Source organism: Rattus norvegicus, chromosome 13 (assembly GCF_021556685.1).
Source record: "Rattus norvegicus strain SHRSP/BbbUtx chromosome 13, alternate assembly SHRSP_T2T, whole genome shotgun sequence".
In the NCBI taxonomy this organism is placed as follows: Eukaryota; Metazoa; Chordata; class Mammalia; order Rodentia; family Muridae; genus Rattus; species Rattus norvegicus.
The window spans coordinates 91,317,190-91,331,373 of record NC_141546.1 but is presented as its reverse complement, the minus strand read 5'-3'; the positions used below and the strand labels follow the sequence as shown (position 1 = coordinate 91,331,373).

The 14,184-nt window shown below is 37.0% G+C and overlaps 1 protein-coding gene across 36 annotated transcripts in view; it reads left to right on the top strand.

Moving 5' to 3' along the window:
• Positions 1–14,184, top strand: part of Cep170 (centrosomal protein 170) — an 84,187-nt gene that overhangs the window by 16,290 nt on the left and 53,713 nt on the right. For 31 of the 36 annotated variants that reach the window (XM_087579960.1, XM_087579959.1, XM_087579958.1 and 28 more), the window contains exons 2-4: positions 5,309–5,453; positions 6,472–6,561; positions 9,350–9,428. In XM_087579960.1, coding sequence (XP_087436086.1) covers positions 5,349–5,453; positions 6,472–6,561; positions 9,350–9,428 — 274 coding nt within the window. In that variant the 5' untranslated portion in view covers positions 5,309–5,348. Of the gene's footprint in view, positions 1–5,308; positions 5,454–6,471; positions 6,562–9,349; positions 9,432–14,184 lie in introns of all 36 variants that reach the window. The other 5 variants (XM_087579950.1, XM_087579945.1, XM_087579942.1 and 2 more) reach the window with 1 other exon arrangement.

Here is a 14,184-nt window from a genome sequence, read left to right as displayed (position 1 = left end):
GATGGGGAAGCTATCGGAGAGACACCTGGAGAAAAACAGAGAATGTAGCTTGTGTATTCCATTGAATTTCCTGGAAGAAAAGATAATGAGTGGGTAGGAATGCAATACCCTGCATATTGAATATTATGTTATTTCATTTTAGAAAATGTGTATTTTCTAATTTTATACTTCATGAAAAGCCAATAAGATTTGTGAAAAGCTATTTTAATTATATTATTATATATACATTATATATAAAAATTATATAATACATAGTCACAATATTATGTTTATGCTCTATAAATATTTAAAGATTGTCTTACAGCAAATAGAAATTAAAGAGTGCTTTATAGCATATGAATGATGTTTGCTTAAATTGATTTTTCTACATTAAGTTTTTTTTTGTCCATGTATAGTTCTTATGTTTAGATTGTTCTATATAAGATGAATTGATTTCCTTTGATTATATGTTGCAGTAGTTTTCATTTTTGCTCCCTTGAAAAAGTATGCAACTATTGACCTACTTACTATGCAGTATTTTAAAATTGTTCTTCTGTGTAAATGGAGTGCGTAAATTATGTAATATATTTACAAAAATGTTCCTTTAGTTCTGGTTCTCTATTGACTTGACTGTAGAGACTTCTAAAATAGAGAAAGAAATGCTGCAACACCAATCTGACAAAGTATATGTAAGATCAAGATCATCAGCATTAAATAGTTGGGTGACTGGGAGACTTAATAAATCACATAAATCAACCAAAGTGATTACATAAGCTTGAGAAAGGAATCAAGAAAGACTTGGTTGATCTAGTTTTACACAAAATTATTTACTTATTTTGATAAAAGTTGTTTGTGTCAGGTATGTGTAGGTGACTGGGTTTTTTTGTCAGCTTGACACAAATTAAAGTCACTTAGGAAGAGAGAGCACCTCATTTGAGAAAATGCCTCCATCAAACTGGCCTTAGGACAAGCCTGTGAGGCATTTTCTTGATTGGTTACAGATATGGGAGGGCCTATTCCACCATAGACAGTGCCACCCCTGGGGAAGTGGTTCTGGATTGTATAAAACAACAAACTGAACAGGCCTTTGCTTAAGTCCCTGCTCCATTGTCTTTCCCTGAGTCTTTCCCTTGACTTTCTCCACTGATACCCTGCAACCTATAACCAAATAACCCCTTACCTACCTAAATTGCTTTTCATTATTTATCACAGTAACAAAAACCAAACTAAAACTGTCAAGTTCAACATAAAACATACAGGATTCTTACCAGAACATTGGTCAGTGTTGCCTTTACTGTGTACACCTGTTTTATTATAGAATGCTTCTTCCCATTACAGTAAAGTTAACTTCCTAGTCAAGGGCAGCACAGCATACATCTTAGGAAAAGCTGAAAATATTCTTTGGATTCCCAAGACAAAACTTGAGTAGATGGTATCATGACACTAAGTACAGGAGAGAAAACTGAGGAACTTGACACTTAAACTGTGCCTGTGACCATGCACAGTAAAAGTAGTAGAGTAGAATTCAGACTCACCCCTTAATCTTACTGACTCAGAAGTCTGAAACTGTTACTGACAATGCCGAATCCCATAGGACAGTAACCATTAAAAGCTCAGTCTACAGGTCCTTGGGTGCCCCTGAAGGCAATCTTTTCAAGGGTAGTGGGACCAGATGTTTTAATGATATCAGAACTTTCTGCCTCTTGTTGAATTTCTGTTAGCACACATGACACAAAAACAACTGTGGTAAACTTAAGCTCAGAAGCACAGATCCAGGTAGTGGACCAGACTGTATGCTGTACGTCTGCAATTAAAAACAATTTTAAAAATTCACTAACTTTGCCTAGGACTATCTCACAGAATGGTAACAGTGGGTGACTATGTTAAGTGTAGACCTTGAAGTCACACTTTTGTAGTGTTCTGCAGGACTAGAGAAAAGTACTTACAGAGCACTTACACTGTGTGCCAGAGTACTATGGTTGTCTTCAAGGAAGTAAGTTAGGTCACTGTGTGACTGTAAGCTGAACTAGGCCCATGCTTCCATAAAACATGACAGATTGCTAAGTAGAATTAAGTATTTGTCAAAATGAACCTCAAGAAAAAGTGGCAGGATTTTATTTTCAGTGATATTTTACGTGTCAAGGATATAATTTGAGATAATGAATTCTGTCTGTGAGCTTAGTAGTGCCCTAATATTTATTTAAAGACTTTTCTGCTGACACGGTAGTGATATTTAATGTGTTTTAAAGTAGTATAAGAGAAATATTCAAGTATTTGGAAGTTCTGCATAATTCTGAAAACTTTTTCAAAAGACCAATTTATAATGTTATAAAAGCCCATCCAACACTGGAAAAAATTTCCTGAACAAAACACCAATGGCTTACGCTCTAAGATCAAGAATCGACAAATGGGATCTCATAAAACTGCAAAGCTTCTATAAGGCAAAGGACACTGTGGTTAGGACAAAATGGCAACCAACAGATTTGGAAAAGATCTTTACCAATCCTACAACAGATAAAGGCCTTATATCCAAAATATACGAAGAACTCAAGAAGTTAGACCGCAGGGAAACAAATAACCCTATTAAAAAATGGGGTTCAGAGCTAAACAAAGAATTCACAGCTGAGGAATGCCGAATGGCTGAGAAACACCTAAAGAAATGTTCAACATCTTTAGTCATAAGGGAAATGCAAATCAAAACAACCCTGAGATTTCACCTCACACCAGTGAGAATGGCTAAGATCAAAAACTCAGGTGACAGCAGATGCTGGCGAGGATGTGGAGAAAGAGGAACACTCCTCCATTGTTGGTGGGATTGCAGACTGGTACAACCATTCTGGAAATCAGTCTGCAGGTTCCTCAGAAAATTGGACATTGAACTGCCTGAGGATCCAGCTATACCTCTCTTGGGCATATACCCAAAAGATGCTTCAACATATAAAAGAGACACGTGCTCCACTATGTTCATCGCAGCCTTATTTATAATAGCCAGAAACTGGAAAGAACCCAGATGCCCTTCAACAGAGGAATGGATACAGAAAATGTGGTACATCTACACAATGGAATATTACTCCGCTATCAAAAACAACGAGTTTATGAAATTCGTAGGCAAATGGTTGGAACTGGAAAATATCATCCTGAGTGAGCTAACCCAATCACAGAAAGACATACATGGTATGCACTCATTGATAAGTGGCTATTAGCCCAAATGCTTGAATTACCCTAGATCCCTAGAACAAACGAAACTCAAGACGGATGATCAAAATGTGAATGCTTCACTCCTTCTTTAAATGAGGAAAAAGAATACCCTTGGCAGGGAAGGGAGAGGCAAAGATTAAAACAGAGACTGAAGGAACACCCATTCAGAGCCTGCCCCACATGTGTCCCATACATATACAGCCACCCAATTAGACAAGATGGATGAAGCAAAGAAGTGCAGGCCGACAGGAGCCGGATGTAGATCGCTCCTGAGAGACACAGCCAGAATACAGCAAACACAGAGGCGTATGCCAGCAGCAAACCACTGAACTGAGAATAGGACCCCCGTTGAAGGAATCAGAGAAAGAACTGGAAGAGCTTGAAGGGGCTCGAGACCCCATATGTACAACAATGCCAAGCAACCAGAGCTTCCAGGGATAAGCCACTACCTAAAGACTATACATGGACTGACCCTGGACTCTGACCTCATAGGTAGCAATGAATATCCTAGTAAGAGCACCAGTGGAAGGGGAAGCCCTGGGTCCTGCTAAGACTGAACCCCCAGTGAACTAGACTGTGGGGGGGAGGGCGGCAGTGGGGGGAGGGTTGAGAGGGAAACACCCATAAGGAAGGGGAGGGGGGAGGGGGATGTTTGCCCGGAAACCGGGAAAGGGAATAACACTCAAAATGTATATAAGAAATACTCAAGTTAATAAAAAAAAAATTTAAAAAAATAAATTGCTTAAGGGTATAATGACACAACTTGTTTTAAAATTTGCTATGAAGTTGTAAATATATGTATATATATATGAAGTACAATTTTGAAATTACTGTGAATATATATAGACAAATTATTTCAATGGATTTTTCATTATGAATTTTTCTGTGCTGTAGTATATAATCCCATAAAGTAAATAAATAGATTTTAGTGACCAATTCAAGAAGATTTTTATTTTTAGCTGTTCATTCTCTTGGTGATCACAAATAATTTACTAACACGGAATTCAGTAATAAAAGGATCATGTCCTATAAAAAATAAATAAATAAAAGCCCATCCAAGTGGAAGATGGCTGTGTGCATAACTGTACGTGGAAGGCTCATTGTACAGTCTCCAAATTCCACAGAATCAAGAAATGTTGGCTTTGTGTTAGTATCTTTAAAAACTCCCTACAAATAGTGTAAGAGACTGAAAACCCTTTTTTTTCTATCACTCCCAAGAAATCAGGTTTTCTTTACATATTTCTAGTTCAAAATTATGGTGGGAAAGTAATGCAAGAAGGTAGGAATTTTTTTCTATTAATCCAGATGTTTAAAAGATAACCCATATTTTAAGTAGTACTATTTTTCCCATTGTAGATTGAAATATTAGTAATTTCGAGTGGGATTTCTTTATTTTCCTTTTAAATGGAACAAATTCCAGTTTTTCACATATATCTTAACCCTTATAAACAAATACTTCTAGGGGTTCCCCCTCTTTTTTAAGTACTAGAGACTACTAAAACCCTAAAGTTTAAGAATTACTATTCTAGGAAAAACATATTGAGAAAGTAAAGTAGCAGCTCATACCTGAAATCCCAGCACCAAGGAGGCAGTGGCAAGAGGATTGGTTCAATCCAAGGCTATTCCAGTCTACTTAGCAAGTTGCAGGGAGAAAGAAGTGGAGGGGAGGAGGAAGGAATTGAATGTCTATTTTGTTCCAGTTGTGTTCAGTTTCTCTACACTTGACAGACACCAAAGCGGTGTCTTTGGATTCCACTGTCACCCTAGTTAGATATCAAATGTACTTTATAAAGTTCAGTCTTTCTCATAGTGTTTTTTAGCAAAACGTGTATTTATACAGTACAGCTTTTTATGTTAACACTGCTATGCATATTTACTTTGAAATTACAGAGAGAGTTTAGAAGCCTTTTAGAATTGTAATAGAAATGACTAATAATTGACCACCTTCTTACTTACCTTCATTCTTTCCTTTTTAACTGGACTCTGAGTAGAGTTTTCCGGATTGTGACACTGATGAGAATATGGTATTGGGTGACAACCTTGAGGGCAGTTCTGTTTGAGGACCACTCACAGGGCTGGTGACTGGATGCTGAAGAGTTTCTAATATGCTCTTGTTTGTTCACATCTGCAGGATGATGTAGCTTGGCTGAGGATTCAGAAGCTAAGCAGAAATGAGCTTAACATCCTGGTTTTTGGTGAGCAGTGGAGGCACTCGCCACAGGCTGCCACGAGAAATGATTTTCGTTGGAAGAGACGACTGTGAGCTCATGCTTCAGGTGACGGACCAGCCTTCTCTAGATACAGGCACTCAGCTGGGCTGGGAGCCAGGAGCTGCTTCCTCTTACAGAACCAGAGCTCTCACAATTCAGATTCACACTGCTCGCCTAACTCTCATGTCAGTGTGGTTAATTTCACTCTAGTATCAGCTACAATAAATTCTGTGTTTTGAGGATTATTTTTTGAAAAATGAAAACAGAATAGCGAAGTGTGTGAGAGACACAGAGAGAGAGTCAGAGAGAGAAACAGAAACAGAGGGGGGTACATATAGGTACACTCACCTGTATTTGTGAAAAAAATAGTTTCTAAAAATTCCAGTTTTAAAATTCACATTTTTTTTAGGTCTGAAGAGTTGACTCAGCAGTTTAGAGCACTGCCTGCTCTACAGGTCCTCAGTTTGATTCCCAGCAACCATATGATGGTTCACAACCATCTGTAATGGGGTCCAGTGCCCTCTTCTGAAGATAGCTACAGTGTACTCACACACATAATAATAAAATACCCTCACATTTTAAGTGATAGTTTTGCTCATAATATATCACATTATATCCCTTTTTATTATCTAAGTCTTTGCGTTCCTTGTACAGTTTGTATTATAATATTCAGTAGTAAAGAAAGAAATCCAACAAGGTAGCAGTTTTTAACAATATGATAGGTAAAACAAAATAATTCACTGGATATCTGTGTATCAATTTCAAAATTTTTAAACAATATGTACTTTGATACACTCAACAAAATAAATTAATTTGAATTCTCTCAGATTTATAATATGGGTATAATACAGAGTAGTTTAAATATTCAGCTACTTTCCTCATTTGGAAATAATGCCAAATTCATGCTGTATTGTAAGACAGTTTAAAGTTTATGTAATCTACTTTTCGATCTCTTCCTCTATCAGCTGTCTGTTAATATTGTATACATAGGTAAAAAAAAAATTTTTGGTACTTTAGTATTTTCTTATAGCTTAATTGAAAGCTAATTTAAAATTTAACTTATCTTTTTTTTTTTTCATTTTAGTCCCGTAGTGTGGATAAGCAACATGCAGTAATCAATTATGATGCGTCTATGGACGAACATTTGGTCAAGGACTTAGGCAGCCTGAATGGGGTAAGTTAGCCAATACTTTCTACCTTAAACACTCAGTGCTAATAAGGTTTCAGTACTTGTTTGTATGGTTTCCTTTTTCTTTAGCTCGTGTTTCCCTTCTAAGTACTTGAAAGGTGCATAGTGCATTGAAGTCATTTGTAGAAGCAGCTAAGGAATAAACAGAGGAGATAAAAAGGTGTCTAATGATATGACATGTGGTAAAGATTTCCTTAAGGTGAGACTGAAGCTTAGCCTCAGCATGCGCCTACAGTCAGTGTGTGAGAGACCAGAAGAGGCCTGGGTAAGAAGGTGGAAACTGTCTTAGGGCACAAGAGATACGTTCTCCGCTTTAGAAAGTAAACATGAAAAGGTAGATTGGGTGCCAGATACTGGAGGGGAAAACACAAGAGATCTGACCATTTACTTTAGCACACACACTACTTTATCTGAACACCAGGATTCATTCCTGCTGCTTTCATTTTGTCTTTTTAGGTATTTTTTGTAACTGTGGAAGATTTTTTTCTTATTTCTGTCTGATGTTTCTACATTTTGCAGAATGAAAATAATTGCAGGATATGAGGATATTGATGTACAGAATTATTTCAACTTCTTAAAATTATACCTTACAGTTTGTTGTAAAGATGAAGACAAGTAAATTATTTTAAATATTTAAACCAACAGGCAGTAAACATTTAGAAAGTATTAGTTTATCGTTATTATGATTTAGTTATTTAAAAAAGATAGCTAAGGCAATTTTACTACTCAGAAAACTATAGGCTTGTCAACAAATCCATTATTATACATACATTGTTTTTTAACTGTTTGTCTTTAAGTTATGTGTGCATGTGTGTGGACATGTGAGTGTGAGTGAGACCCATGGCGGCCTGAAGAAAGCGTTGCATCCACAGGAGCTGGGGTTGCCGTTGGTCTAATTTGCTGGATGTGTTGTGGATCCTAACTACACCTCTGCAGGAGCAGCAAGCACTCCTACTCGCTGAGCCATCTCTCTTGCCCTCCTTATTTTATATTTAAGAAAAGTAGTTAACCCTCTGTCTTAGCTTATTCAAGCCACTACACCCTCTAAACTGAACCTCAAAATATTATGTGCATTCTTGCTCCTTTTAACCCATATACAACAGAATATATTTCCAAGGGACCTGAATATATGTTTTTACCACCAGAAATGTTATTAAAATAAAGTAGAGAGAATTGAAACTAGATTTTTTTTTTTTGCTATACTATGGTGGTATACATTTCTGTGAGCTTGTTGAAGCTTCTCTGTGAGACCATTATTTACCATGAGTCGTCGCGTCGTCCTCCCGTCCTCCTCCTTCTCCTCCTTCCCCCCTCCCTCTTCCTCCTCCTCCCCCTCCCTCTCCTCTTCCTCCTCTTCTTCCTCCTCCTCCTCCTCCTCCTCCACTGAGCACTTGCCCTGTACCCTACCATGTCTACCACATCCCACACCTGCTTTTGTTATTGTGTGACTGCACTGCCTCCTACATTCTAGCCTAGACCTTTTGTTTCCCTTTTTTCAGACTAGAGTTCCATGAGGACATGAGTTCAATACCCAGCAGACATAAGAAGTTGGGTGTGATTAACTGCATCTTTGTAATTCCAGTGCTGGGGAATGAAGACAGGTGATGCCCAGTACTTGCTGGCCAAAAACTGGCAAGCCGCACATCCCAGCGAGATACTCTGCTCAAAACAAGATAGGTGGACTGTGAAGAACACTGTCTGAATTTGACTTCTGACCTCTGCAAACAGCACTGATTTGTATGTGCCGTTGCGCGCACGCGCGCACGCGCGCGCACACACACACACACACACACACACACACACACACACATATTAAAACAAAATTATTTAGATTCTTGGGAAACACTGCATGGTCCTTCTTATTGAATGAATCTGACTAACAGAGTGAAAACATCCTAGTTTCTTTTTGTCCTTAAAAATCCTCTTTTCTTACTGATTCTGGATAAAAGAAAAGTGAGCTAGAATTGTCTTCATTTCCTGGAAAGACAGGGTGATAATTTCGCCTACACTATGATTATGACATTATTGCCATATCCTACAGTGCTCCTGTCTATTCACTGTATGATTGAGTTTTGCTTTTTTGTTGTTTGTTTTTTCCTGTCTGTTTGCATATATGGACATTTAAACTGAATGTTTTCAGCTGTCCTCTAATCAAAAAACCAAAAGAAAAAGAAAAAAGAGAAAAAACCCTACAAGGATAATATCTCCAGATGTCTTCCTGGAAAGCTGATGCAATATGTCAGGCATTGCAGTAAGAAACTGCAGAATGACAGAATGATGATTTATGTCTCTGTTGCTTTATTCTCTATCTGGTTTTTTTACTGCCATTAGCGACCGTTGAATACTTGAGATGTGACTAGTCTAAGTTCCAAAGGCTTAACACACACACTAACACACACACACACACACACACACACACACACACACACACACACATATACACACTCTCTCTCTTTCTCTCTCTCTCTCTTCCCCCACCTCTCTCTCCATAAATAAGTAAATAAACAAATGAATGAATGAATGAATGAATGAATGAATGAATGATGTAGTGAAATGTTTTAAGACTGTTTCTTTTTAAGACAGATTCCAAGTGCCAAAATTCAATCTGGGACAAGAGGTTTAGTATGAACTAAGTATCATGTGTAGGATGTTTGGCACATGTTAGGGTATAGTTCAAAATAAGTACTTCGGAGTAATAGGTTGGTAAATTTGACTGGCATGTGAGAAATTAATACTCTGTATGTAGAATAATCTTTTTTCTTTTTCCTTGTAGACTTTTGTGAATGATGTAAGGATACCAGAGCAGACTTACATCACTTTGAAACTTGAAGATAAGCTGAGATTTGGATATGATATCCTTATATAATTTGGTGCATTTATTAAAATAATTAAAAATAATGACTATGCTGCAATTTAATATCTTGTGATATATGAATTAACAATACTGGAAATTTATGCATACTGTTTGTCTTCAGTCACTGTGTTCCTAAGGACGATCCTGGAAAGCTTGGTAAGGCTCAGCTGCTGCCCATCTCTTTCTGTGGTGTACTTTACATAATTTGGGTGTGAAAGAATGGAGCTCAAAGGAGTACTGTGAATGTCTTCAGCACCGTCTACCCAAGATTCTTGCCAGGTGAATTACAAGGGCCCAAGGCCGTCTCTTAGGACATAGACATTAACCTGCCTCTAACCCCATGCTATACTGCTGGTTTAATTCACAGTGTAACATAGTCTGTGTTTTCTGACACCAATATTACATGACTAGCACATTTTCATTTCGTGTGTACTCATTTTCTGTTTAAAACTTAGAGTCTAGGGCTGGGGATTTAGCTCAGTGGTAGAGCGCTTACCTAGGAAGCGCAAGGTCCTGGGTTCGGTCCCCAGCTCCGAAAAAAAGAACCAAAAAAAAAAAAAAAAAACTTAGAGTCTAATAACTGGACAGTTACATGATTTTACTGTACTGTAAAGAGTAGTATAGAGGACTCTAGTAAAATGAAAGTAGTAAGACTGAGCAGTAATAAAAACATTTCTATTTGTATTTAATTAAAATAAAAATATTTCCCAGTATGCCGAACATTTGTCTTGAGATTTAGTTTTTAAATATTAACTGAAGCTCAGATAATGTAAAATGCTGAACATTAGCAATCTGCTAGACTTAGATCATTTTATATCAAAGAAAGTGAGCTTAGATGACTTAGGTTAATACTCAAACGTACTATCACATATAACAAAAGATAGAATTTTTAAAGTTTAAAATTTAAACTCAAATACTTTTACACCACATACTTTACATTTATACTTGAAAAATGAAAAAATATATATTAATTTAAAACTTATTTGTTATGTACATTAAGTCTTTTAAAACTATGTATGGTGTGGCTGGTGAGATTGTTCAGCTGGTAAAGTTACACGCTGCCAAGTGTAGCAACCTGAGGTCCATCTCCAGGACCTGCCTAGTGGAAAGGGAGAGCTACATGTTGTGTGACCATTACACATGCACTTGGAGTACATGCATGCATACATACACCACATAAAGAAATGTAATGTTTAAATTACACATAAGGTAAACTAGGTAAGAGGTACCTTTAACCAGCTTAAGTGTTATCAAGATGTAGCAAATACACTTTGTATACAAGTACCTCCTGCAATTAACTTACTAGTTTTCTTAAAACAAATCCTAAGAAATTTGATTTTAATAAAATTTTATAAAGTTACCTTTGAGTTTGAATTCCAGAAGGAACACTAGCAAATTCAGTAGAGCACACTTTTAATCCTAGCTCCTCTGAGGCTGGAAAAGGAAGATGACTTGGGCTGGCATGAGAGTGCTTTCAAGAAGAATGGGAGGAAGGCACGAAAGAGGAGTAGCTTAAGAAATTGCCCATACTTTCCAGACTACAGATTGTCATCTATGAACAGCAAACTAAGCTTTCCCTGCTCCACAGTCGACCCATGGTGCCTCTAAAATTGCCTGGGGCCTTTAAGTTTTTTTCCCTAAGGAATTCCTCAGACATAGTCAGTATTGAGCTAACACTGCCCCTCAGATGCCCAGGGTAAGCTCATGTACTTTCACTCTTGATTTAACATTTCATACTGAAATAGACATGGCAGAAATTTTATTCCATGGGGCAGAATTATTTTTAACCAGTTCGTGTGATAGCTACACTTGTTTCTGTATTAGCTTTACTAGACTGGAGGAATTATCATGCTTTATTCATGTATACAATTAAGTTTATAGGCAATCTAAAATACTGTACCTTGGAGAGGAAAGCTCTGATTAATAACATGTCACCTTAATGGAGAGACAGTTTTAACATGGTTTAAGATTTGAGCTAATGAACAGCTATAAGTCTGTTTTCTTAGAACTTTTTTTGAAAAGCATGAACTCAATAAAACACTCCAGTTTTCAAATTGACCGTAAACTCAAAGCAGCAATCAATAAACATTCAAATATGTATACTCATTTAGATAATCACAGATGTGGCCGAGGAGGCCAAAGTGCTTTCATTGCACATCTGTTAGATGCTTCCTGTTTCGCAAGATTAGATTTGGTGGTCTGGGATATAGTAAATGATTTTTTAAACAATATTGTTTTAGTCTTTGAAGGTGTCATGCAGTTTTGTGCATGTTTATTCACTCCCCCTCCCACAGTTCCTTCTGTGGCTACGGGTCTACCACTCTCTCCTTCCTTCTCCTTCCTACCCACCCAACTTTGAGGTTTTTTTTTTTAAGTCTCCCCACCATCTGTGCCCCTACCATTGAATCCAGATTGTGTGGCCTAATTAACTAGTCTTGGGAGTGATATAATTAAAGAAAACTGGCGCTAGTCCAGTGACTGACCTTAACTCAATCCTTTTGCCTGAGCTTCCACAGTGCTAAGAGTTTAGGCATGCACCACCATCTTTTTCTCAGTAGTTTTAGTTTCCACGCAACGGTCTTGGTTTCAAATACAGTTTGCTTTTGTTGTTACCCCTTACAGTTTGACATCCCAGTGACTTCTTTTAAGCTTTCAGGCCATGAATCTTATTACCGTCCTCTACAAACTACTTATTACACTCTCTTAAGCTTCTCTCTAACTTCATTATCCTTATTAACCCCCCCACCCCGACATACAAACACACGCGTACATTAAAATCCAAAGACTACGTTTACAATTGAGTCTGTAAAATACTTTGGCTAACAACCATTTCTAAGACATAAATCTGCCAGTATAAGATCAAGAAAAGCCTTTTTGTGGTCTACTGTTTTCCAGCATCTTAAATTTTCATTGAAAAAAGTCTACTTCCTTGATGATAGGTAGATCACTAGGAATTTTGTTTCGACAAATAGATGGAATGTTTTTCCCTATTTTTTTCTCAGCAATTGTTTTTAAAAGATTTATTTATTTTATATATGTGAGTACACTGTTGCTGTCTTCATGCACACCAGAAGAGGGCATCAGATCCCATTACAGATGGTTGTGAGCCACCATGTGGTTGCTGGGAATTGAACTCAGGACCTCTGGAAGAGCAGTCGGGTGCTCTTAACCACTGAGCCATCTTGCTAGCACACAGATTTTTTTAGTTGAATAGTAAAATCCTACTTTTTGTATGTTAAATTTTATGCCCTACAACTTCTCTGAAGTTGTATAGAATTGCGTTACTTGATGGGGTCTGTAGAGCCTTTGGGATAGAGTCACCCGTCACATGCGCAAGTAAGAGTGTGACTACTTCTTTGAACACTATGGCAAGTAAGAAATAGAAAATGCTACATTTGTTGCATTCTGGACTTTAGAGGAAACACTACATTGTTTTGCTATTTAGTAAAGTATTGGCATAGCTTTGTTGTATATGTTATTTGTTATTTTGAGTTAAAGATTTGTTTGAAAAGAAAGATTTGTTTGAAAGCCAATGTAGTCACAGCGACATCTGACACTTGTGTTTTTAAGTCACAGCTCTTATGAATAACAGAAACTATTTAAAATTTTTGCTTTGCTCAGTCATAATTGTTTTAAGGTAAAGGATAATGTCTAAAAGTGCATTCCTAGCATACAGGTTTGTTTCTGTGACCCTTGTAGATAAATATGTATTAAATAAGTTATATAGGGATGTTTTACATTAGCTGACATGGTCTTATAAAGCACTGAGGAAATAAACCAGAAATTATTTGCATGATTTATACATTTAGCCCTATGTTTCCCAATACATTCACCAAAAAGTTTTAATTTTTAAATAAGCTTTAAAATATTTTATAACTTACTGACATTATGAGTAACTGCATTTCTATGATTTTTCTTGATTGGCAAGTTGAAAACTATGAAAATTTACACAACTGAGAAGATACAACTTTTAAGGCATAAAAGCTGAATCCACATGTCTAGTTACTTTTCTATTGCTATAAAGATGCACCATTACCAAAGCAATGTATAGAAGCAAACATTTAATTAGGGACTCTCTTACAGTTTCAAAGGGTCAGTCTATGACCGTCAAGTAGGGAACATTGCAGGAGACAGGCAGACCATCGCACTGGAACAGTAGCTGAGAGCAGGTTGTTCTCAGAGGCCATTTCATTCAAACCACCACACCATAGCAGTGTCAGATTTCAGAGGTGAAGTCTTCTGATTTCCACACATAGAAAACAAAATATTTCAACAGAAGAGGACTCCTGTTATTCTTTCTGAGCTGGAGTCTTAGGCCAGGGGAATGAATACCTTAGAGTAGCCCCAAGGCAGAGATGCTTATGTATCTCTGAGAGGTAGCACTAAAACGTCCTCACAGTAGTCCATATTCATTCATGTTTTCGTCGAAAACATAGCAATCACTGTCAACTTATTAAATGCTATCATTGCCATTGAAAAGTAGTTGTGCTGTGAATTTTCTTTTAAGCTCTTTATTCTGAGGCAAAAAAAAAAAAAAGCAAGAGCAGTGGTTCTCACCTTCCTAATGCAACCCTTGAATACATACAGTTCCTCATGTTGTTGTGACCTCTAACCATAAAATTATTCTCATTGTTAAGTTATAACTATAATTTTGCTATTATTATGAATCATAATATAAGGTTCTGATTTGAAAGATATCTGATAGGATTGTAACCCAAAAGTTGAGAGCCACTGTACTAGGTGATTTTCATTAA